This window comes from Brienomyrus brachyistius, chromosome 9 (genome assembly GCF_023856365.1).
Source record: "Brienomyrus brachyistius isolate T26 chromosome 9, BBRACH_0.4, whole genome shotgun sequence".
NCBI lineage: Eukaryota > Metazoa > Chordata > Actinopteri > Osteoglossiformes > Mormyridae > Brienomyrus > Brienomyrus brachyistius.
The window spans coordinates 26068182-26093955 of NC_064541.1; the positions used below are offsets into that span (position 1 = coordinate 26068182).

At 45.2% G+C, this 25774-nt stretch overlaps 2 protein-coding genes across 5 annotated transcripts in view; both read left to right on the plus strand.

The window, feature by feature from the left end:
• Positions 1-4697, plus strand: part of thrap3a (thyroid hormone receptor associated protein 3a) — a 21464-nt gene extending 16767 nt beyond the window's left edge. For 2 of the 3 annotated variants that reach the window (XM_049027061.1, XM_049027063.1), the window contains 5 exons: positions 159-243; positions 1128-1306; positions 1605-1902; positions 2450-2599; positions 2986-4697. In XM_049027061.1, coding sequence (XP_048883018.1) covers positions 159-243; positions 1128-1306; positions 1605-1902; positions 2450-2599; positions 2986-3228 — 955 coding nt within the window. In that variant the 3' untranslated portion in view covers positions 3229-4697. The remainder of the gene's footprint in view (positions 1-158; positions 244-1127; positions 1307-1604; positions 1903-2449; positions 2600-2985) is intronic. The other variant, XM_049027062.1, reaches the window with a different exon arrangement.
• Positions 4698-5716: 1019 nt separating this feature from the next.
• On the plus strand, positions 5717-24177 carry sh3d21 (SH3 domain containing 21). 2 transcript variants are annotated; one of them, XM_049027065.1, is made up of 19 exons: positions 5717-6024; positions 6147-6411; positions 7446-7603; positions 7717-7774; positions 8664-8779; positions 10081-10171; positions 11998-12059; positions 12139-12184; positions 14362-14456; positions 14819-14914; positions 15414-15465; positions 17269-17346; positions 17852-17936; positions 20420-20478; positions 21396-21511; positions 21674-21739; positions 21939-22069; positions 22949-23012; positions 23150-24177. In XM_049027065.1, exons 3-19 carry the CDS (start codon positions 7451-7453, stop codon positions 23189-23191), a joined length of 1410 nt encoding a protein of 469 aa, XP_048883022.1. In that variant the 5' UTR covers positions 5717-6024; positions 6147-6411; positions 7446-7450; the 3' UTR covers positions 23192-24177. The 2 variants fall into 2 exon arrangements, with proteins under 2 accessions (XP_048883022.1, XP_048883021.1); XM_049027064.1 differs by lacking the exon at positions 6147-6411 and having other exon boundaries at positions 5718-6024.
• The last annotated feature ends 1597 nt before the right edge of the window (positions 24178-25774 follow it).

Here is a 25774-nt window from a genome sequence, read left to right on the forward strand (position 1 = left end):
CTCTAAAAGGTGTTGTTCAGCTAAGCTGCGACCATATTGTTTTCTTTTGAAGGATCTATTGTTTGTAAGCAACAGAGCTGAACCCCAACCTGCTAAGGATGGGCAGTGTCCGATTGTCTAATCATTGTCTAATGCATTGTCTGACCCCTCTCTTCCAGGAGAATTGATGTTTCTCCCAGTGCTTTTAAGAAGCACTCTCACCTGTTTGAGGAGATGAAAAGCTCCGGAGAAAGCAGCTACAAGGTGACCGAACATTTTGAAATATGAAGTATTTGGAGAGCAGAACCAGACAAAAACAAAGCAGAGGCTCTTAGAGTGCCCTCTGTCTTAAGTCTGTGCTTTCTTTCAAAGGAGGTGCTTAAATCTAAAAGCAAATGCAGCACACTATCTGTTTTGTGTTACTATGCCACCCTTCCACGTTTGTGATATGGTTATACTGTGGTACAAGCCTGCCAAAGGCAATTGACTTGAGATGTCAGACATGGAGGTGACCTTTGCTCCTGTATCCAAGCCTGACAAAGGAATCTAAACATTGTCATCGTAAGTATTTTTATTCTACCTGAGTAACACAAAGAACCTGAATATAGTTAACGCACAAACTTTGTTTGAGAATCCATAAAGGCATGCTATGTTGTTTTTTTTTTTTTTTTTGAACAGAGATGGTCCACACTTGAAACTTCATGTTCTCTCCTGCAGTTTGTTCATTCTTTGTATGCTCATTGCTGTCTTGTGTATATTTTGGCAGGGAGTCTTAACTGTGAACCTTAAAATATTACCTTAGGGAAAGAAGATATTTTTAATGAAAGAGTAAAATGGCTGTTTAGAAAAATGCTTGACATTGAACAAAAACCAACAACAAACGTTCCTCTAGCTGATTTGTGTGTTGTTCTGCTACAGACCTTTTCGTTGTGATGAATCTCAGATCCATTTTACTGTTTGAAACTTTGGTCTGATTTTAAAAATGCCGTGCCCTGTCTGATTGCACTGCTACGGTAGCATGCCGCTAAAGGACCGGTCGTCCCACACCCGTACTCTCCTTTCGGGTTTTCACCCCCTCTCTTACAGGCGTGCCTTGTCGAGCGTGTCGGTATTAATGTGCAGCTTGTCTGCATCGCTGTGTTTCACAGGAGGACAGCAAAAAATTTAAAGGTGATTCTATGGATCTGCGTCTGGACATTGAGCGCCGTAAAAAATACTCGAGCAAGGAGCGGGATCACAAACGGGATGGAGGGAGAGACTCGGAATCCCACGGGTCCAGCAGGGAGAGGTCCTCTGAGAAGTTCACCAAGTATCACAAGAAATCCAAGTATGGGCTTGTTATATAATCTTATGTTTTACATGCTTCGCCCCTGCCTAATGTATTATGCAAACCTAGTGATCTTCAACTCTGAGGCACTGAATTCTTGGTTGTGCATGTCGTCTTAAGTACCAGAAAACTTGCTTGAACATGGATTTAGAGGGCAATGGCTGTTAAATTATATAATTTTATCAACAAGTTTAGTACTTGTTTGCCTATCAATTTAAACAGCTGGAGTTCATAGGATTCCTTCTTGGAGCATCGTCTGACCTGGTAGTGTTTTTGTTTCTTTTTCATCCTCTTGAAGGAAAAGCAAGAAGAAGCGTGAGCGCTCTCGGTCCTCCTCCTCCTCTTCATCCTCATCCCCCTCACATGCCCACCGTACCGGGGAGTACCCTCATGAGGAGTCAGAGCCCCGCGAGGAGGGATTCAACAAAGCCCGCTTAGGGCCGCGAGAGTATGGGGGCCCCATGGAGCGAGGCCCCATGGAACGGGGGCCCATGGAACGGGGCCCCATGGAGCGAGGCCCCATGGAGCGGGGGCCCATGGAGCGAGGCCCCATGGAGCGGGGGCCCATGGAGCGAGGCCGTGCCCGCGGCGGCTTTGTAAGTGTCCCCCAGCTTCGGCATTTCAAGCATTTCAGTGCTTTATTTTCCATTTGCTCAGGTGCAGGTGTACGAGGCATCAGAATTCTTGTAAAAATCTGCCAATACAAAATATAGTAAATACACACAGTAACACAGCATATACGCATACAAAAATGAATTTAATACACACGGTAATACATATAATGAAGTAAGTAGAGACTCTACCAATGTATGTATACGTGTGTACCCTTTTAAGAAATATAAGAAATGTATATTGGCTCTCCTAGTGTGTGTGTGTGTGTGTGTGTGTGTGTGTGTGTGTGTGTGTGTGTGTGTGGGGGGTGCAGTGAGTCTGTCACAGGTTTGCACGTCTCCTGGAGGGTCTGCTCTGAATGGAGTCAGCTGTGGGAGGGGCCTGCTTTTTCATTCTGGGGATCCTTCTCTCGGTTTTCCTGTTGACGTGCAGACCCCTACAAAGCCTTGACACAGTCTCATTCCCACCACACTTCAGCGCTGTTGGCAGCACAGTGAGTCATTTGGCTTCTCGGCCTGGTTCTCATTGCAGCAGTTCAGGATAAGAGGACGGGGCTGGAACAGGGGCAATTACCCGGGGAACCAGAGCAACGGCAACCCGGCAAGCATGGGAGCGCCTCCCCACCCAAAGAACGAGGACTGGGACCCAGAGTACACCCCCAAGAGCAGGAAGTATTACCTGGTAGGCTTTCTTGTCATAGCTGTTTCCGCTTTGGTTAATCGCCACTCCTTATGAGCACACAGATGGGAGTGGCAGAGGTGGAGGGAGACTGAAGACCTCGTGAAGATACTGAGTCATGCTGAAATTTCGCCTTTGATAATTAATCTTTAGTATGTGAATGGAACAGGTTATAAACAAAATTTTAGTTTTTTTTTTTTTCCCCCGCTCCCATTGTGAGTAGTAGCAGCTCCTCATGGTTGAGTTGGCAATTATCTGTCTTAAGAGAATCTCTGTTCATCAGAGGTATGGATTAATAATGGCCACTATAAACTTAGAATTACTGATGCGTGTGTCTGTTGGAGGGAAAACTCTTCTCTCTGTGAATCCCACACGCTTATCCCTTGTAGCACGATGACCGGGAGGGCGAAGGGGAGAAGAAGTGGCTGGACACGAGAGGCCGAAGCCGGGGCACATTCATCCGAGGCCGGGGTCGCTTCATCTTCCGCAAAGCCACCGTGGGCAGCAGCAGCCCCAAGTGGACCCATGACAAGTTCCAGGGCAGCGGCGAGGAGGGAGAGCTGAGGGACGAGGAGAGTGAGCAGGACCATAAAGAGGAAGACAAGGCCAGCGGCCCCGGGGTCGAGCAATAAAGCATCGAAACGGCGCTTCACCCTTCCGGGATAAAGCAGAAATCTGACACGCAGAAGCAACCTCCATATCACAGTAACAGCTCTGTCCAGCCAGCCACTTTCAGCCAAAAACTCACACACTTTAAATACTCGCTAGAGTAGGATGACAGTTTTTAAAGTGGTTTTTACTTTTGGACTTTGAGGACTTGGGCGTTTTTCCCCAATATTTTTATCAAAAGGATGCTGTCTAGGAGTAATTTCATTCATGTTTTTTTCCCTCCCCTTTTCACTTTTTATTTGCTCATTGTAAAAGCATCATCTGACAGTAGCGATGAGGAATAGGAAAGGGAACAGGAACTGATTCCTGAAATGAAAGATAAATGTGGCCCCAAAACAGCAGGACGTCAGGTTATGGGGGAGGGACTCTGTTATTCTGAGCACGAACTGTGTTTGTGCCTTAGATGATGACAAATAACGATCCATGCAGTTAAATCTGTTTGTTTTTTTTTTCTGAGGGCAGGTATTTTTCCAGTAGGAGTTGAAGATGGTGGGGTTGTGTTTGATTGTTGGGCTGTCGACTAGCCTCGCCCAGCATGACACAAAGACCTTCAACTGACCATGGGACCAATCTGCTGTGTGGGTCAAAGGTCACGTACAACAGACCAGCATGCTTTCTCCCTGCCGTGGGCCGCGATATCCATGATGTACCGTCCATCACAAGTGAAGATGTCAAGCTGCCCTAACGGCAGCCCATAAATGCGGGGCTCTTCCTTGTGCTCGCTGCTGAGGTCGAATTTTTTTTTTTTTTCTCTCTTTTAGGTTTTCAGATCGAACTGTCTAGGTTTTGATGGGTGTGTGTTCAGTGCAGAAGGGTTTGTGGATGTTGTACTAGGTTTTTTTCTTTTCTTTTATATTTTTATTCATCTGTACTGGTTTTCAGAATTTAGTCATCTAAGATGAAGATTTAAGTTAGTGCCTCTTGGATATTAGAGAAATCACTTCTGAATAGACTAAATGAAATACTGAGATTGTAGAAAATAAATTATTGTGGCCTTTGTTAGGGGAAAATTTAAAACAAATGTGCTCTGTAGGTGTTCAGTACAAAATTTAGGGTACAAGGTTTCTTTTTCATTTGGAGCCAAATTATGTTTCTCCTGTGTTCTTTCCTTTCAGTTGATGTACATCAGCAGAGTCTTTCTGCAGTCTGACATTTTGTGTCATACGATGTTTAAGGAAGGGGGATACTAATTCCTGTGTCAATTCTGTAATTCTAACAGTATGTATGAAGAATTTTGCTTTCATAAGGAACTACTGCAAAGACTGGTACTATAGTGATTTGTACATCTTGTTCTGAATTGCACTGCATTTTAATGTACAGGATATACTTTGACTGTGATTATTCAATGTTGAGGCAAAGTTGAAACATTTTTAAATTGTTCCTGTAACTCTTGTAATTTCCCAAATTGTCAATTAAACAAAAGGCTGGTGTATTTATTTGTTGTGTCATTTATTATAAGTGAGGGCTTGCATTCCTCTTCTGGGAGTTCATGCATTTCCACCAGGACTGTGACCCACAGGTATTTGGGTAGCAAATTTAAATAAAGGTGTAACCGCATTTCAGAGGCTTATATAACAATTTGTCAGGCTTCATGATTCAGCTGTTTAAAAAAAAATCAACCACAAGCTTTATAATAAACGTTTCAATAAATGTACAGTTAATCAGAGGGAAGGAGTTGCAGCTTCATTTGCGCAATCTGGTCTGGCATTTGCATTGTGCCGTGCTGCAAATGTCCGGCTTACCTATGATTCATGTTTACATGAACTTTCGTTTAATAAAACTCTTCAGACCGTTCTTCCAAGAACCGGTCTGAGGTCAGTGTGCTCTGGTCCTTTCCTGCCATTAGAATGCTTTCTGGGGCATGTCACTAATCTTCAAGGGGGAAAAAATGACTTGTGGTTTGCATGGCCTTCTGCTGTAAAGCCTGCTCTCCTGTTTGAGGTGCCCCCTCGGGACGTTCTTGACATATTGATGTTATCGCTTCAAGTTCTGCTGGTTGTGGTGCCAAAAAAATTTCGATAGCCGATAATCGTAGTCGTCTTCAAACTTTTTTTTTTTTTTTTTAATACTTCCTCATTATTAAGATGATATTGGTTTTTGGTCTTTTTGATGTATTTACTTTATCCTGGTGAGGTTCTTGGGGGAAATATAGAGGAAATATGTGCTTAAAGATTTTACTAGTTAAAACGGGCTATTTTCCATTATAGGTGAACCTATTGTAAGTTTTTTGGTATGAAGTTATTCGCGGGGAATAGTGTTATCTGCGTCAAATCCACGACGCATGAAACAATCCGGGAAAATCATGGGTTGTATGCACAAAATGCACTATGTATAGTACATTACCACATTACCACCGTGTTTTTTTTCCCGTGAAAAGCCCAACCAGTGGAGTGTGTGTGTGTATATATATATACCCCCACTGTGTTAGTTGACAGACCTTTCGAATGAAAACACGATCAGAGAGAAGTTATAAGGTCCGATCAGCTGTTTTCCTTCAACACAAACCTGTCCCGCCTGTTCCTACCTGTTTGACGACGTTGACCCTCCTAGCTTGTTATGACTCGTTCAAAAGATTTTTTTACGTCTTTTGCAAGGGGGAAGAAGCTGCGGTGACTAGCGCTTAGGCAACACTTTTCTTGCACGTTATTTTTCTTCTGTTTTCGCTTTTGTGTGGACTTTTAGGTAACGGGACAGAGAACGGGGGGAGCTGTATTTTCCAGGTGAGCAGGGAGGATCGGAAGCCCTTCTGGACGGCATGGGTAAGTCCGATCTCTGCGCACATGGGACCCGCGGGCGCCCGATGTCTCTGCGCCCTCTTTGCGTTTTCCGCTAATACTGTGGTTTGATCAGACTGGTCTCTTCTGGTCATTTATACGGAAAGAAACGGACGAGTGGCACTTGCTGTGTACGAAGATCGTCCTTCATGTCTTCTGCCTGCTCAATTCTACACGCCTTCAGCCCCAGGGAAGTGATTTGCTGTTGCACGTACGATCGTGGTGCTTAAAACGCAACAAATTACCTACACATGATTAAGAGTGGAAGGAAATCTGTCTTCATAGACAAAAAAGGTGCTTTGGACAAAACTTATTATAAAGCGCTCGGAATACAAGAAGGGAGCAACTCCTAAAATCCTGCGGCGGAGCCAGGTGTGAAGTCTTGCTTTAAAATGTTTCCGTGTCACTATTTATGAGCCTGGAATCAAAGCCACTTAATCAGACTGTTAAACGGTTTCTCGATGAGAATGCAGCGAGTTTGTTCCTTCTACCCCCCTTTCATGACATGAAACCATAGACGTACCGTTGTGCTTATTAACAGTAGTATCAGCGCTTTTGAGCACAATAGTCCGAAAGTGCCGAATAATTTGATTTATTACGAAAACGTTGAGTTCCTCCACAGACCCGCAGAAGCTCTGTTCCTAGTAATAAAAAAACAACATCGGTCTTAGAGGAATAGTGCTGGATTAAGCTTTCTTTTCCTGCCATTTTATCATTTTGTTTATCATCTTTCTCATTCAACCTGTTAGGGTCGGGGATAAATACAGACGTAACCAGAATTAAATTTCCTGGGGATTTAAATTCGTTATTTTACTACCTGGCTACGTCACTGGTCTGGAGCAAACAACACGCCCCTCCTAATATTCACAAGTGCTCCCGATGTCCCCCCCCAAAAATGTGTTATAATTACGGCCTCGGTTCCCCCCCACTGTTGGTTCCTTGGCTATTGCCTTGATGGACATGCATCTCCCATTCACCCTGTTCCGAAAGGCTGCATTGTAAGAGCAACCTCTCATACTGTAAGGCTGCCGGTCTGATAAGGCACCCCCCCCCCCCCCCTCCGATTGCTGGGATTCCAAAACATTCCAGATCCTCAAAAACCTGTGACCTGTATGAACATGCACCACCTGGAACACCGGTGGCCAGTATAAAGCCATTATCTCAAGTCATAGCCGCCCCTTCTGGAATTTTACTCGTCTCGGCTAGTAGAGAACTGAAACCTGACAGGAACAGCGACATTACCCAAGTGTAATGCTGCAGGTACCGTTCGTAGGACAGAGCCCTTGATGTGAAATGTGCTATATCGGAATAGCGTGAAAAAACAAAAACTGTAAAACATTTATAGTGTGTTGCGGGCATGTGTGCTGTATTTGAGACATCTGTCTGTGGTCTCTGCCATGCCCCAGAGGTCATGGTCTTGGTGGATTTTGAGGGCAACGAGGCGGATGAGCTGACGGTGCACGTGGGAGACCTGGTGAAGAACGTTAGCAAGGCGGCCGAGGATGGCTGGCTACAAGGGGAACTGCGGGGGGTGCGAGGCATCTTTCCCGCCAACTTCGTCAAGGTCTGTGTTTGGGGACCAGACGTCCCTTTGAGGCCCCCAGGCTCTGAAGACTGACGGCAGCCCGTGTCACACGAGTACTGCCCGCGATAACGCGCGGTCCTCTTTCCACACAGGAAGTTCCTGCATATCTGAAGGGAGGTGAAAACAGAGAACCAAGAAGTATCAGAAAACGTGAGTTTAGGCCCCTACCATTCTACCATGTCGGGGGGGGGGGGGGTTCTATGGTTTATCTTTATTACCCTTATCCTGGAAACCCCCACTAAATTGGTCCTGAAGGTTTAAATCAAAATAGTACCCACTGTAAATGAGGCAGGTAAATATCCTCTTTGAGTGTGAATCACCTTTTTTGTTGGCCTGTGTGTGTTTTGAGGAAGTATGCCTGGTTTGAGTGATACTGGCCTTCAGTGTGGTTTTTGTTGATTCTGAAACTCAGTGAAACTATACTCAGTGTCATTGACCAGGCCAAGGTTTCCATGGAAATGCAGAAGGTTAAATTAATAGCAAAACTGGCCATTTTTTGAAGCATGCTTTGGCTCAAAAATCTGACATTAAATCTCCAGGGATCATTTAAATATGAACATTTTGTGCTCTAGATTTCCCTAACCCATATTTGGGCTTATCTGCTTTTTGGGTTGGAGACTGTTTTGTAGTGATGGTGGTGTTGCTATGGTCGTTTTTGTATATGATGGTGCTGTCAAAATTAGCACGTTAAATGTTATAATTAATTAAAAATATTTGACATTAAATTAACGCAATTAATTTATGCAGATGTGTTTCTTAAGTCTTAAGCCTCTACGCAGGGAGTGAACAAAACGCAAGTTTTTAATCTCAATTGATTAATCATGATTAATTCGTTGCAAACTATGCGATTAACTAGTTTTTTTAAATCGATTGACAGCCCTAAAGCGTGTGTGTGTGTGTGTGTGTGTGTGTGTGTGTGTAGATCTAGATGAAATGCTGCTTCACATGTATGGTCAGACTTTTATGTATAAATTGAAATGCTGTTCTGTTCACGTATCTGGTCAGACCTTTATATAAAAGTGTGTCTACCCCTCTCCAGCGAAGACGGTGAAGGGGCCACCAACTAGGAGATGTGAGGTCCTCTTCGCTTACAACCCCATGAACGAAGACGAACTGGAGCTTACTGTAGGGGAGACCGTAGAGATCCTCAAAGAGGTGAAGACTTTCCCGTGCTGTACTAGTAATGGTTTATCCGATGGTTTAAGTCCGACGGGTCAAACTGACGCCCACAGGCCTTGTGTTTGACGTATATGGTTTAAGTTTTCTACAAAGACTGGTTGTCACGATCGCTGGATGCGAGAGCGGGTAATCGCTCGGGCAGGCGGGCAAGGAGCAGGCAGACAGGCGAAACTCGGGGAAAACTGGGGATTTATTTGGACAGGACTGAACACTCGCTCGAACATCGACAAACATCAATGACGGACAAGGAACCAGCGCAAGACACGGACTGAAATACACAAGACTGGGCGAAAATAATTAGACACAGCTGAGTACAATCAGGGAAGCACACGATGATAATCAGGGGGGCGTGGCACACACGAAGATCGTACGAGCTGGGCGCGACACTGGTATATTATATTTTTATTTTTGTGGAAGCCGGCTCATTCGCGTCCCTTCGCAGGAATTCCGCGGGGTAACAGGAGAAGGTAGTGTTGGTTGCAGCTGTGGACCCTCTGACTCACCTCCGAAGGAAGCCTTTAACTTGGCCAAGCAAACAAAAAAATGCCACTTAGCATGTGTCTGATTTTTCCTCTTCACTTCACAAGCGATATTGTTGCTGCTTGTGGTGCTGCTTCCAAATGTGGGGCCCCAGCCAGTACTTTCTGGCAAACGTTGAATGTGACTCTTTCTCATGTCAATTCTGTAGCTGCCCAAAACCTTTTGTTAGTGCTGCTCTTTCTTTTGGTTTGGTTGATCTTGGCTGGATCTAGCAGAGCTGCACCATATATCGTTTCAGCATCATTATCGCGATATGTGCATGCGCAATAATCACGCATTTGTCAACGCTGCTTTGCATCTTGACACAACTCGCGGCAACAGCTCCAATGTATTTGACGCACTCTCTTGGGTGATAAACTATAGCCAAACAGAATGTTATTATTTCAGGTAATTTCATCGACTTATTTGTTTTATGAATATCGCAGTAGTATTACTTGTGGATATTTCACATATCGTGACAGTGTTATATCACGTAGCCCTACTTAATAGTGAATAATAACAGTGAGTTAATAGAGTGTCGTGTTTGGTTGAGAAGTTATTGTCCCCTTGAGAAATAAAGATCTGTCTGATGAAGATGGGTTCCACTTAGTGCATAAATAGAGCAACATTAGCAACCCAATATAATGAAAGTATTTGAACGAAAATGTATGCATGTGTTTCGTTCATTTTTTTTTTAACGATTCACTGTTTACCTTTTGGATTAATCTCATTTTTTATCTTTCCAATCATCTTAACAGATTGAAGACGGTTGGTGGTTAGGGAAGAGCAATTACAAATTAGGGGTCTTCCCATCAAATTTTGTCAAAGAGATTTTCGTCACAGGAAAAGGTGAGTTGGAACACAAAGATTTTATTTATTTCGTTTACCGTTTGCGTGCTCTTTGCACCATGTATATAGATCCTTGGTCCGGCCCCCTTCTTTTCATTGTCCTGTATTTTGTGCTTCAAGTATTGTGAAACTCCTCCAATGTCACTTCCTGTTAGTGTTGCATCATGGTCCTGGGGGAACATTATTTCATGCTGTACCTGTTTGAATGAACTACGAACCACATGTCTGCTATGACATTCCTTGCAGTGTTCCCTCAGCTTCTCCCTGTGTTTGCATATTCGCAATTTAAGGACATAATCACTTATTACATGATGGTAGGGTTTTTGTGAATGCATGGTGCCTGCTGTGCTGGAAGGTTTCTGGGTCTGCAGGTTTGGATGTCACTGTAAGATAGTGTTTCGCTGGCCTTCAGATAATGTTCAGACTATGACATGAGCTTGAAGGGGTCAAGCTCCTCCCTACTGGAGGTGTTAGTCCAATGGCTTTTTATCTACCTTATCCTCGGTTTCAGAAACAACTATTGATGTAGTGGTCCGATAATGGCTTAAATAGGTGGATTGGATATTGGTAGCATTGGGCCAAACTATGGGACAGATCTATTTGATTAAATTATAAAGTTTTTCTGTTTTCCTACACATGCGAAAGCTACGTCAAGCGCGCGCAAACTCCGTTATGTATCAGCGGCGCGCAGTTAAATCGGCACGTTTTGTTAAGAAAAGCTACAAGAACAACTAACAGTATGGAGGGAGCTAACAACAAGCTGTCATCTGTGTGGCAGTATCTCACACTTGCTCCACCAACAAGCTCCACGGCTGTTTGCGATTATCTGCAAAGTCAATGTTTCGCGGGGAGGCAGCGACCAACTTAATGAGGCTGCTCAAGAAGCGTCATGCCAAAAAGTAACAAGTAACAAAACAATTCAGGCAACGGACTGAAGCAGTCAACTCTACAGGCAGCATTGCAAGGACGCGAGAAACTCCCCATTAATAGTGTACAAGCGACAAAAATAACAGAAAGGGTCCTCAGATTCATTGTTCTGGATGAGCGACCCCTCACAGTTGTAGAAAATGAGGGATTCCGCCACCTGATTGTACACTTTGAACCACGGTACAGTTTGCCATCGTGGAAACGTTTTCCTGAGATCGCCCTACCCGAGATGTACAAATAAAGTAGTATGCAAACACATACCAAAAATGATAAAAGATGCACCAGCGATTAGCTTCCCTACTGATATCTGGAGCTCTGATGTGTGCCCATTACCACCTTTGAGTTTAACTGTACGCTGCTTGTACGTGAGATACGAGCCTAAAAGTGCGGCGTTTTCATTTAATACGCTTGTTGTATACTGCAGTTTTAATTCCTGAAGATTACTGCACCTAAAAATATACTTATAACATTACTTACATTGGAATTTCTCTTTACTGTTACTGTCCCCTTAAATATAATCTGCATGTCCTCTCCAAACTGTGGCATACGTCTTATTAATGAATCACCGATATCGGATCGGTACTCGGGATCGGCCGGTACCCAAAGCGCAGGTATCGGTATCGGTATCGGAACTGAAAAGGTTGGATTGGTGCATCCCTAGAAATAACTGTCTGCAGCGTGGTGTCTGTTCCTCTGCTGAAGTAACCGCGGCTGGGGCTGTTGTTTTGTGCTCCGCCATCTGGCCTGGTGGCTTTCGAGTCTCTGAATCAGATGCTGGTATGAAGAAAACGTCGCATGACGCTTGTGTGTTTTTACAAGCCTCTTAACACACTGTCCCCCGTGGCAGTTTCGGCAGGAGTGCGTCATGCCTCACTGTGCACGTTTTCTCATTTTTAAAGATTACAAGCCTGCCGAAGGTAAATCCCGGCCGAAGCTGACAGACGCCATATTCACCAAAGAGGTTGGTGCCAGCTCGCTTCGGGTCCCCTGGGTGGGGTCGGTTTGGAGTCAGGAGTGCTGAACTTCCTGGTGCGTTTCAGGTGAAGGAGCAGCAGAGGACGAGTGTGCGGAGAAAAATTAACAGCGGTGAGTAACCCTAAGCTTCTGTTGCCATGCAGGACCTGTGACCGAAACCCTCTGATGTTAACAGGGGTGTGTGGGGGGCTGGAACACACGGGGGCTGGTCCCAGCTGAAAGCTGATTGGACTCCTCCCCTGTCACTCACCATCTCGAAACATTTCATTGGCTAACGATAAGGTTGGCCCCTCTGTATGAATTATGGCTCACCCTATGCCCCACCCCCCCACCTAAAAAAACTCCTAGAATCACCCCTGGATGTTAAGTGGCGTACAAACCAAATGTCCCTCTACCTCAGCTTTCTGAATGTAGGGGGCCTCACAGGGAAGCACATTGCTTTTATGCCAGACATGCTTTGTATATATAAACAAAATAAACTGGGCCCTAAACTTCAAGAGCAACAGATATGTCTGGATTTCGACAAATGATAGTACAGATATTCTGCATATGCCTGTGGTGTGAGTATTATATAAACACGTAACAGTAGTGATCTTAACATGGTTAAATTCGAGGTTAATTTTAGTGTCCGGAGAGCAAAGACCAAGACAAAAATATACAGTGTTAGGAAGGAAAACTTTAATGGTATGACACTGAAACTAGAAACTGTAAATTGGATGGAGTTAAACAGCAAAACTGTTGAAGAGGCATGGGGTTGTTTAAAAGCACATAGTTGCAAGTGCAAGAGGACTTCATACCTGTTTACAGCGAAACTAAATCTAGGAAACTGCAACCTGGGTGGTTTACTGAGGAAATTAAGAATAAAGTCAGGAGGAAAAGGGCTTTGTTCCACAAATGGAAAATAAATAATGATGTCGGAGTAAAGCAGGAGTACCTAAGTCTACAGGTTGAGTTAAAAAATAATAGACTCGCTAAGTGGAATGTCATAAGGAAGATTGCGCTGGAGGCTAAGGATGACATTAAAAGTTTCTTCCAATATTTTAACTCCAAAAGAGCTCTAAAAGCTGAACTCACTAATCTGCATGATAGCAAGGGCCTTTTAATTGAAAATGAAATTGTTATAGTAAATGAGTTTAATGATTATTTTGCACGAGTGTTCACTGTAGAGGACACGAGTAACATCCATCCATCCATTTTCCAAACCGCTTATCCTACTTGGTCGCGGGGGGTCCGGAGCCTATCCCGGAATCAATGGGTACGAGGCAGGGAATCACCTAGGATGGGGGGCCAGCCCATCGCAGGGCACACTCACACACCACTCACTCTCACACATGCACACCTACTGGCAATTTAGCGACTCCAATTAGCCTCAGCATGTCTTTGGACTGTGGGGGCGAGTAACATACTGACTCTTTTTACTAATCCAGTGTCTTCTATGACCAGGGACGGATTACGGACCGGGCCAGCGGGGCCGCTGCCCAGGCACCCTTGGGGTGCAGGGGGCCCGTGGGGCCCCTAGCCCAAAACAATTTGCAACGCTTATCAACAATGTATTTTCGTTTGTCTATTTTAGAGGGCCTACATTCTTTGATCCTCTGCCTACAAGGGCCCCTGACCCTATAGGGAGGGCGTTTGGCTGCCAAGGGCCCTTGAATTGTGGTGGTTGTGGTGGTGGTGGCGGGGGGGGGGCCCTCACGAACGTTTTGCCCAGGGACCCACACAACCCATAATACGTCCCTGTCTATGACTAGTATATGTATGACAGGAGCTGATGTAGTACTAAGCCTAGCTAAGCTCAAAATAATCAATCGCAGGACCCCTGGGCATATTACCTGTGGTTTCAAACTTAGATAAATGTAAGGTAATTCACGCAGGGAGCAGAAATATAAAGTACAGATATTTTATGGATTACAATTAACATTAAAGGAAGCTGATTATGAGAATGACCTTGTTGATGCTTCCATGTCCCACTCTCGCCAGTGTGAGGAAGCAATAAAAAGGCCAATAGGATGTTGGGTTACATCTCTAGGTGTGTGGAGTTTAAGTCAAGGGAGGTGATGCTACGATTATACAATTCCTTGGTAAGACCCCACCTAGAATATTGTGTGCACCTTACCTTAAAAAAGACATTGCTACCTTAGAAAGGGTTCAATGCAGTGCTAAAGCATGATTCCTGGTCTTAGAGGAATGTCTTATGAGGAGAGGTTAGCTGAGTTGAATCTGTTCAGCCTCAAGCAAAGGAAAAATGCAGTTTTGTGACTGGATCTCACCCTTTCTCATGTTAATAGTGAATGAATGCTGCCAGGTCATGTTCGACTACAAATCGGTCCTGGACGACGAGCTGGATTTGAAGAAGGGCGATATTGTGACGATCATCTCCAAGGTAACAGGCTCCGTGTTGCGAGTCGTAGAGGCGGCGTCATGGGGGGCCGATACTATCTGTGCAGGAAGCGAGAAGAGCGTGTCGTGGGCTTGGCCGTCCTTGTCACAGGGAGCAGGGGAATGCGTCCCCTGGCCTGTCTTACAGGTTTGGCTGGAACAGAGAAGCGTAAGAGTCTGCAAGTCGTCACCAGACCGGCACGATGCTCTCTGTGCAGCGACGTCGGCCGGGAAAGTCACATGATAAGGGACAACGGGAGGAGACCTGGAGATTCTCGTCTGTGTTGTTTTGGTGACATCGCACAACGTGACTCCGTCTTTCTCAACATCACCACTGCGTTTTTATCCCCCCCCCCCCCAACCCAGGATTCGGAGGATGAGGGCTGGTGGGAGGGCGAGCTGAACGGGCGGAGGGGATATTTCCCGGACAACTTTGTCATGGTGCTCACCGTGCCCCACCTGGTGAGTCTCTGCTCGTGGTATTCCTGTGATGCCAGGGATAAGCACCAGCCTGGACCCTCAGGCCTGTCGGGGAGGGTGGGGGGGGGTTTGATGTGTGGGGCCAGGGCTGGGGATGCTTTCTAACATAAACTACTATTTCAATTTAAAGGACCTGGATTTCACTTAAGCACTGAACTCTTGCTGTGGGCTGATCGGTCAGTCTCCTATAATCATGCTCGTGTCACTAATGTTGATGTGAAACTGCTGGATGAGTTTTTTCAGTCAAGGAAACAAACCAGTCAAGGCCACAAGAAGGATTTTTGCCGCGTACAGCAGTTTTTATTAAATTCTCACTTCCTTCTCTGTGGTGTTTGGACCTATGTGTCAGATTTGTTTTGCAGTATCTCGGTGGTTTTAGGACCACGCTCATGGTTGCGTGAATGAGGTGTGAGACGGAGGACCTTGTCTGAGTGTGTCTCTCTCTCCCCCCCTCGCTCACTGTGGCTCCGCCTCCCCGCAGCCAGGCGCCATGAGCCAGCCGCCGGCACGCCAGTCACCCGAAAAGCCCCCAGGTAAGGAGACTCCCCGATGGGGCTCATCTGCTCCATTTTTGTTGCGTACGCAAATGACTGCCATGCCCCCCTCTGCTTCAGCAGTGCTGGTTTCGGTTTTGACTGCCGTTCCTATGCCAGCAGGCATCACTATGGTGCATATCAGAGGTTAACTTTTTAGTAAACACTGTTTGAGGTAAGCAAATATTAAGCAACTTAACATCACGTGTCAAATGACATTATATATCAAATAACCTTTGAAGTGGAAAGCAATTCTGTGCTATCTGTTTGTGTTTGGGTCTGTTTCGATTGGCGCTAACCACAGTCACATTGACCGTGCTGGGCTGAGATGATTGAATGAAGGGCTTCCACTGAGGGCTGCCCGTGGGGAGGTGGAAGGTTCATCTTCGCTGCATTGATATGAATAACCAGTGAGAAGAGTGTGATATGGCCTGGTGGTTAAGGGCATGGACCAGTAACCATGCAGATGCTGGTTAATGTGTTCAAGGGATTTTACATTGAGGTATCAGTGGAAAGTCCCTCACTTGCATTAGTGACCTGAAAACTAACTCGCTCCAGTTAAGACCAGCTCAAAAACAAAACAAAGCTGGGTTAGAAGTATGTTGAACAGGTGAGCACCTGACAGAAGAGAACGGTTAATCAGGCTGATGGCCGAGATGGTTGGTTCGGTCCTGAAGCTCGTCGGACTTCCTTTTCTCAGTTCCCCTTGTAAGAGAATGCCCACCCTGCTTGGGATCACAGCCTTGTGAGGCAGGACTAGATGGGCTTCCTGCGCAGAAAACAGCATTGCCACCAGGTGGCACTGTCCTACAGGGACCACAGTGGCGGGATCAGGGCTAGACGTTGACGCAGGAATTTCCGGCGCTGATGGTACTCTAAGGGTACGCAGTTCTGTGCTGGGGCTCCAGCACCCTCAGGAACTGACATCATCATGGGGACGATTTGTCCGGCCTTGTCCAGAACGGCCTGAAGTGAAAGGGACTGAGCCAATCGGAAAGGTATGGGATTCAAGGCACTGAACACATTTGGATGCAGGTGAGCGTCTCCGGAGCTGACGAGCTCGCTCACATGGGCACGCGTGCGCATCCGCTGCTGCCAGGAAGTGAGAAACCACAGCGGGGGTCACGTGACGGGCAGCTGGGGAGAGACGCACAGGGGGGAATCTCTGTGGCTTTGCCAGACTCGCTGGATCAGGGGTGGGTCCAGACCCTTGCCGGGACGGGAGGGGACGAGTGCGTCGTGGCCTTTTTGACCCGGTGTGCTTTAGAGGTCAGCAGTGCCGGCTTCCCTCTCGCTGATATTTTTTAGCTAAGGTGTGTTTTTTAGGTGCCTGAGAAGTTTGCAAGGTTGTTTTTATTCAACCGATTTCAGACGCGAGGAGCTGGGAAATCTGCCGCCTGTGACGTTGCGAGCCTCTTGACAAACTGCTGTGATTGAACAGCCACTGTTTCTCCCCCACGCCGGGGGGGTTCCTGTGCGGCCGGGTGTCAGCAAAAAAACAAAGAAAATACGACGCCTCCGTCTTGCAGTGATCTCCGGTCAGCTGGACAATAAAGGTGCGGGACCTCATGCTTGGAAGGTCACAGGCTCAGTTCCCGATACCACGTGAAAAGTGTCGGAGAAGAAAAATGGGGGTGTTTATGCAAGTCGGACACCGTGTGTTAGAGTGATGGCTGAGTCACTGACCGGGTGGAAAGAACCCGGACGAAAATGCCACCAGCCAAGAATCAACTGTGACCGTCCCGCTTGGGACGTGCAGAAATAAGTACCCCTAACAGTCCTCTGCTGTGTATGGTTTTGCAGGTGAGACTGAGCCCCCCCCAGTGGAAAAGGCGCCTCATCAAGACGGCACGGACCTTGTGCCACCTGGCCAGGGAAGGGGTAAGGTGGGCTCGTCTCAGAGGGCCTGGGGTCAAAGGAATGTAGAAACTTGGGTCATGTTAGAAGAGATTTACAGATGAGGTGGTTGAATCCACTGTGAAATTTGGGGCCTCGGATTTCGTGGAAATAGTTGTACAATGAACAGGAAGAAAATGTATTCATATTTTGCTTTGCAAGCTAAAGCAACAAACATCAAGTCTGTCTATCTGAGGTAATGTGTTACTTTCCACCTTCGCACGTCTTGTTCATAGAGATGTTAGGTGAGATGCATCAGTGGATGTGGTGTCAAAAAGTTTGGTTTCTGAACCGAGCAGCATGGAAACCTGAGAGCTAACAAAACTCATCTACAGAAGCAAAGATGTGTTTTGATCAGAACTAAAACCGTTCATGCAAATGAGAGAACGTCACAGCTCTGCGATCGACCGTAACGTCACCATGAAGCCGGTCTTTGGAGGATCTAGATTTTCGGCAAAGCGGCTGTTGAACCTCTCTCCCCTGTTTGCAGAGGATAAGACCACCGGCTCCATGAAGCAGAGGAAGGCCCCTCCACCGCCGGTGAAGGACAAGCCCAGCTGGCCTCCACAGATCAAGTATGTCCCTCCTCCTGACCCACAGTCCGTCCGCTGTCTGAAAGCTGGGGGGGGGTAAAGAGCTCATGCCTCGGGGTGAATGCTGTCGGGAGTGTGGTGTTCAGTAAAACAGGCTCGTAGATGAAGGCAGGGCGAATTTGTCGTCTTTGCGCATAACGCCGTTCGTCTGATCTCACATACATACACAGTGCTGGAAATTAAGCCCACCCACTCACCTGAGACGAGTCATTTAGACAAAGGGCGACTACGAAGAACTAAATGCATGGCCACAGCCTGTGCTATATTTAATATATGTAGTTCTGTAAAGCTTTGTGAATTACTGAAGGAACTACTGAAGGAACCAAGTCATGAATAACACAAGTGAAATAGTGATCTCATGTTAATTCATCTTTAATGAACGGTGATCCATCTTTTATCTCATGGAGCGACTATATTTGTTCATGATTTGTACTTAAGTAGTAACTGAGTTACACTTAAAGAGGGAGAAATACTTAGTAATACGTTGGACTATATTTTTTTACTGAACTAACCCAGTGAGAGAGACGCTCCTGTACATGCAAAATGGTCAATAGAAATTTATTATTTATTAGTCAATCAAAACTTTTTAATTGCACGATTATTTTGATTAGAAGGAATTGTCTTTTTTTGGTAACACTTCGACGGAACACAAATACAAGTACAAGTACAAATCATGAACAAATACAGTCGCTACTTGAGATTAGATGCATCATGCTTCATTAATGAAGAGCAAACATGAGATCAATACTTCACTTGTTATTCATTACTTGTTCCTTCAGTAGTTCATAAATGTTTACTGAATTAACAGATACAGTGACAAAAAGAGTAACTACTTGGGATAGAAGATGTGTCATGATTCATTAATGATGAATAAATGTGCCCTTGAGAGGTAAAGTGTGGGCTATCCCACATGTCAGTCAAAAATGAGTTTAGTGTCCAATATTAATTATTGAGGGTCTATCTATCTTTTAAATATACCGAGATCTGTGCTACCTATGATATATATCAATTGTAGGGTATAGGCACACTGATTTTTGTAAAAAATTTCAACTTTGGAGCTCATTTTCTCAAAACTTTGTTTTTGTGGGATAGCCCACTCTACCTCTCAAGGGCACAAATATAACATCACTATGTTACTAAAACTTTGTGGTTAATTAATACATAAGCAATAGCATAATAGTATATTATTGCTCCCCCTCAAGTGAAGTGTTATTTAAAAAAGGAAAAAATAAATTTTTTGTGAGTGTGTGTGTGTATATATATATATATATATATATAGGCAGTCAAAGAGAATTATGCTTAAATGATCTTTATATTGGTGTAAAACGATGCTATTATGCTTGTTAAAGTGTCAGCCGGACCATTTCAAAACGTCCACTGAAGCCACCCTGATATTTCCAGCAGGCATCCCAAACACCCATGAATGTTTTTGACTCGACTATTAGCACTCGTTTAGCTAATCAATACCTCACACACTTCTTTAACTAACTAATTAATTAAGTGAGCTTGTGATGAAATGTAATGAATGGCTGAGCTGCCCCTGAAGTGAGCTTTAGGAACTGGTGTTTATCTAGCCATCCATCTAGATATCGGTAACTTTTTTGGAGAACAGAAGACATTCTTATTAGTTTTTATTATCTTACTGTTTATTTTCATATATTCTAAGGTTAAATTGTTTCTCGCTCTGAGTAAATGTGCAACTCACTACCCAGATAAATTGCGTTAAACATTTCTGCCTTTGGCACAGTGCTGTACATTCTGGGTTTAGCATGAACGAAGCCTCCAGCTCTCGGTGTGTTGCTGCGTTCTTGTGTCTTGTGAGTAAATTTGAGCACAATCCTTATCTGCTAGTTCCAGGATGGCATGGGGGGGGGGGGGGACGGGAAACCACGCTCTGCCAGTGCGCCCCCTCCCACAGAAGACGAGTGATGAGGCTGGGGCCCGGCGCTGTTTCCGGGAGGCATAACACATTGACCCCTCCCCCCCCATAGGGAGGGAGTAACCATGTCCTTTTAAGGAGATGTTCGTGGATGGTTGTAAATGCAGCTTCCAGAAAGATCTATCCCTGACAGTCTTGCCCCCCTTTTTATTTGGGGAACGGGTACAAATAAATCTCTACCCTCCCCCCCCCCCACCCTATTCTGAAGCTGAATCAATGATCACAAGTGAATTTTTAATATTTTTTTTTCGCTGCTGCAACGTGAAGTTGAAAATGGGCAGGGGGTGTAAGGCCCTGGTGTGTCGCATTGCCTCGATGCGCAGATTGCGCGCAGCTTATGTTTCCGAAGTCGAAAACAGGATGTTGGGCGTCGTTGCGAGCGTGCCAATCGGCTGACGCTGGGCTGGCACGCTAATGCAGCAGCTGGCACCCTGAGCGCGGTGGGGGGGTGGGGGGGGCAATGCTCTGTTTCTTAATGAATACCAGCGGCCGTTGTTCACAGCCCGTCTCCCTCCGTCCCCTGCAGGACCAATGGCGAGCAGTCACCCTCATCACCAAAGCCAGCAGAGGAAAAGAAAGAAAAAGGTTTGATTTTTGCATCCATTTTTTGCGCCAGTATGCCTGGGGTTCGAAGCCTGTCCCGGAAGCTACAGAGAATAACCCAGGATGGGGCACCAACCCATCGCAGGGCACTCGCCAATTAATTGATTAAACGTAGCATGTTTCTGAACTGGCCTGTTCATCTGAGAGAAGCTAAGGGCATATTGAAGGTGGGCCACCTGGAGATGCATTCTGATTGGACACTCACTGCAGCTATAATGTTGTGGCTTTAGAAGTTTATCAGCTCACATGCTGTCCGTGTGAACATCAGATCATAGCTTCTGTGATGTATCATCTTAACTGCTCACCCACACAAGATCACAGGGAGGTTCCTGCCTCTGCAGATCGGTATGCCCGTTTTAACAGGGCATTCAGGCACACAGACTGTCCAATCACACCCGTTTTAACAGGGCATTCAGGCACACAGACTGTCCAATCACACCCGTTTTGACAGGGCATTCAGGCACACAGACTGTCCAATCACACCCGTTTTAACAGGGCATTCAGGCACACAGACTGTCCAATCACACCCGTTTTAACAGGGCATTCAGGCACACAGACTGTCCAATCACACCCATTTTGACAGGGCATTCAGGCACACAGACTGTCCAATCATGCCCGATTTCACAAGGCGTTCAAGCAGACGGACCACTCAGTCGTGCCCAGTTTCACAGGACATACAGGCACATGGACCATCCAATCGGGCACCACTCAAAGTCTTGCGGGAGAAAATTAAGTAATCTATAGGAAACGTAGGAGAATACAAGCCAATATTGGTATATACAGTACAGAATACCAACTTCTAATATAAATAAACAGGTTTTTTTTGTCTACTAAGCCGTTGGTGTCGTTGGTTATGGTCATTTGACATGGGGATTCCATCGGATCCCCTCCTTTTTCAGATGTGGATCAGTTTGATAATGTGAACGTGTCCCCCGCCAAACTGAACCACCCCACGGCCAACCGGGCGAAGCCCCCCCACAGGAGACCCCCTACCAACCTCCACTCCCCATCCAGCGTAAGTCTGCCTGCTCCGCGCCATCAGACTCATCCATGCCTTTGCAGGACCTTTCAGGTCTGAGACTTTCAGTCTCCATGTCATGCAGTGTAACTTCCTGTAGGGGAAGGGGGTTCCCAGCTGGACAGCTACCTAATAAAACCATGTGTTATTCACCTGCAGCCTACAGGGGACCCAGAGCAGGCAGAATTTGACATGGCCCCAAAAAAATTACCTGGGCTCGCAAAGGTGAGATTGCACAACCAAGAACCCAATCAATGCCCTAAATATCATTTACATTTATGCCCATTGACAGTGGGAATTGAAGTCATGTGACTATGACAATACCCATTGTCAGTGGGAATTGAAGTCATGTGACTATGATAATGCCCATTGATGATCTCAGCATGGCTACTGGCATCATCGTTGACCCTTGAAAATGCCGTAGGAGACTTGCCCGGTTGTGGTCCCCAAACCCACTTCCAAGGCATCCCAGGAGGAGGCCGGCACCATGGACGACGTTAGGACCGCCGTCCGCGACCTACAGATGGCCCTGGCGCTGTTCAAGGCCCAGCATGAGTGAGTCTCCAGTCGTTTGCCATTTATTGTCATTCCACTGATGACCTATAGATGGCAGATGTGCAACATGTTCAGCCAGCGGAACCCAGTTTGCAAAATAGCATAATACTGTATAGTACACCAGCTTCTAACATAAAGGCTTAGTTATTTCAGAATCAGATTTATTGGTCAATTTGTTAATTCACAAAAGGACCGATGGTGTCTCTCTCAAATTATACAGACGATATACAATGAACATTTGGTTTAAAGACAATACACAAACCATATACAGATTAAGTACAAGACATGTAATAAACATGCCACAAATTAATTTATGTGTACGTGACATAATTATTTTGTAATTAAGAAGTCTGAAAAACATGATGTTTATGTCTTTGCCGTAAATGAGACAAAGTCAGAAACCGAAAGTGAGTAATAATCCACACAGCCGTGCTTTCTTTCATATCACTAAGATTCTTTACGTTTTCTTGTTGGGTTTGGTGGGATGGGGAGGGGACTGAATACATACAAACCCCACCCCCCCACTCATATTTTCACCCGGTATCTGTGCTGCGGAAGCCAGCAGACATTTCAGACACTTGATAAACTTCTTAGGCATTTTTCTTCATGATTCATGATTCAGTTTCTCAATTTATGAAATACACCATGTACCGTACTTTGCACTAGCTATGGTAGCGCTGCTAGGCATACAGCCACCACACGTTAAATATATATATTATATATATATATAAATTCGAGCATATGATTGATTGGTCGTATATCGCGTAGGTGGTGAGTTGGGGATAGCCTGTAGCTCCCAGCTGAAACTTCATTTGGCTCATGAGCTGATGATTTGCCCCCAGAGGAGAAGCATTAACAGCAGCCATCTTGCTTTGTCAGGAGAGACATGGAGGACCTGAAGGCGGAGCTGAAGGACGAGAGGAGCAAACGTGTGGCCCTGCAGGTAACTCGGGTCTCCTCTGAAACATCACCCGCCTTCTGTGCCTCGCTGAAGCGAGCAGAAAATGTGCTTAAACAGCTTGGCAGTCGCTTTCACCGGCTCCCTGCGCTTCCTGACAGTGACTTTCTGTTCTTCCGCAGGAGGAGGTACAGGCCTTGAAGAAAACTGTCAAGCAGCACTGAATCTGGATCAGTGCCTTTATCCGGTGGAACTTCACAGGGACTTAATGGTCCAGCAGGGCAGCCCGCCTGCCTGATCTGGGCAAACCATGGTGACTGTTGTTAAACACTTTTCCTGTGGCTTTAGAACTTTTCTCATTTTGTAGTAGGTTAGCTGGATTTTATATGCAACGTACTGTTCCGATTTGCTAGCGCTGACCTTTCATACAGTATGAATGGGGTGACTGATCAGCTGGGAAAAACTATTCTGCATGTCATTACGGCGTGAGAATGTGTTTTTAAGCAAACTTCAGTGTAAATATTCACACAAAAATGGAGGGTTTTGGAAATCATATTTCTAAAAGATTATTTTTACGACTGACTATATATCAGATAAAAGAAGATGGAATATGACTCAGGTGTACCAACCTGTAGGGTGTCTGTAGGAACAACCTGAACCTTAACGTGACTGTGAAGCTTGTTTGTCCGTTTTCTTCTCATCGCACGTTTGTCTGCATTCTGTATCACTTGTTTTTGTTGGGTTTCGCCTAGTGCAGTAAATGCCAACGCATTGTGCACAGCCTTCAGCTTCATTCAACAACAGCAGGAATGTTTTGTGTTGGTTTACTTAGGTGTGAGCACCACTTTAATCTGACATTTGCTGTAAATGTAAACGAAAGTGACATCACTGCCCGCAAGGATTATGTACTTCTAACTAATGAAAGGGGATTATTGGTCTGTGCAACAAAAATGATTTTGATTGCTTGGGTACTTTTTCAATACAACAGGTGTAGATATTAAATGTTCTTACAGAACTTATTACTTAATATATATATTACTGCTAATGGCTGTGTTCAGGTTCACTACCTGGGACTCACCTGAGTAAGCAGGGGGTTGTTCTGGCATCAGAGGGTATTGGGGGTTGAGCTGGTACCCTGTGGTTGAGTCTGGAACTGTTCATTAATGGATGATAATTAGTATTACGAAATAAAATCTGCCAAGGAAGTCGATCCATGGTGTATATCAGATGATTGCTGTGAATTTGAGTGATTCCATTCCAATGCCACGTATGGTGACTCGCTGAAGGTGATTGTATTAACAGGCAGTCTGTATGCCCACCCCCGCCAACGCCCATGCCTGTATCGTTCCGGCTGTTGTTAACACCGCTGCTGTTAAGGTTTCACAACTGAAGAGGGATTGAAAGTCAAGGAAACCGAACGGCGGGACTCCGGGTTGACTTAGTGACTGATTTAGTCTCGAGCAGCAGGCCCTAAGAACGGCTCCACCAAAGCAATGAAGGTCACCTGACATTCAGCTCACCGCACAGCCCCGGGGTCCCCAGAGCCCCAGCCAAGTCTGGGGATTTGAAGCTTGTAAGATAAAGCCTGGATATCAGAGCCGGGCTTTTCCGTTTAATCCTGTGAATCGGATCGGACCTTACCCCCGGATGAAGAAACAGGAAACAAATTTCAAGTATATAGGCCACAAAATAGGGCTTCCTTTGCAGTTTGAAAGATGAAGGAGTTTCAGAAAGGAAGACATCCCTCACAGCATTACAAACGAAACCAGAAATGATCTCGCTAATGCACAGATGACCATACATGACCTCTAATGCATAAATGACAGAAATGTCCTCTCAACATCACACTGTAAAAAACTACTGACTAAAATAAACTGCCTGTACACTATATATTTTTGAAGCTGTTTAACCTGTTTTTCCATCAAAAAAAGCTAGTTTATTCGACAAGGTTTTCCATAAATGCTTTTATTTACTGTACATATTTCTGTGATTAGTGTTCATGTTCATTAACACCGACAAAGGTCATACTAGATACTGAAGTTCATTGGTCCTGCATGAAATTCGTTTACAACTTATTAACACGAGTATCTGCCTATATTGAAGTGATTAGCTGTTGCCTCTGGATGTTACACACAATCTGATGACCTACTCAGTACTCTGTATTTTTTTTTTTGGGGGGTGGGGGGGTGGACTGAGGTAGAGTGTGAGTAGTTGGATGCATCTCAGAACGGCAGATGATTCACGTAGGCATACTACACTGCTTGGCCAAAGAATGTGAATATTTTGTTGTACTGTGTTTAGCTTTGATTACGGTGCACATTTGTAATGGCATCATTTTCACACGTGTATACAAACGTACCTCAACATTTACTTTCATCCAGATTAGCATTCATTTCTCACCGAGAAGTGAGTTGAACCACTCCATAAAGCCTCCTTCAGCACATCCCAAAGACCTTCAGTGAGGTTAAGGTCACAACTCTCCCTGAAGCACTCTTTGACAATTCAAACCCAATGAATCTTGGTATTCCTGTCCTGGAATATGTTCATGCCAACAGGGAAGGAAAATCCATTGCTGATGGATGGAGGTGTAACCTGGCCATTCAGTAGATTCAGGTACTCAGCTGACTTTACTCTATTGCTGCATAATGTTGCTGGGCTGTAATAATGATCCAGTCATTGGCTTTTAGGTATTTGCTGATTTAAATTCAAATGGCAATTATATAATTTTTTTTGGCCAGGCAGTTTAACATTGCAGGTGAATGGGAACTGGGAACTGCAATTCACAATGTGTCCATTTGGGGGGGATG

Bases quoted from the DNA above. Each gene is read 5' to 3' on its own strand.
- sh3d21 (XM_049027064.1), top strand. The intron at 20,479-21,395 runs GTTTGATTTTTG...CTCCTTTTTCAG, and splicing joins AGAGGAAAAGAAAGAAAAAG to ATGTGGATCAGTTTGATAAT. The intron at 21,512-21,673 runs GTAAGTCTGCCT...ATTCACCTGCAG, and splicing joins ACCTCCACTCCCCATCCAGC to CCTACAGGGGACCCAGAGCA.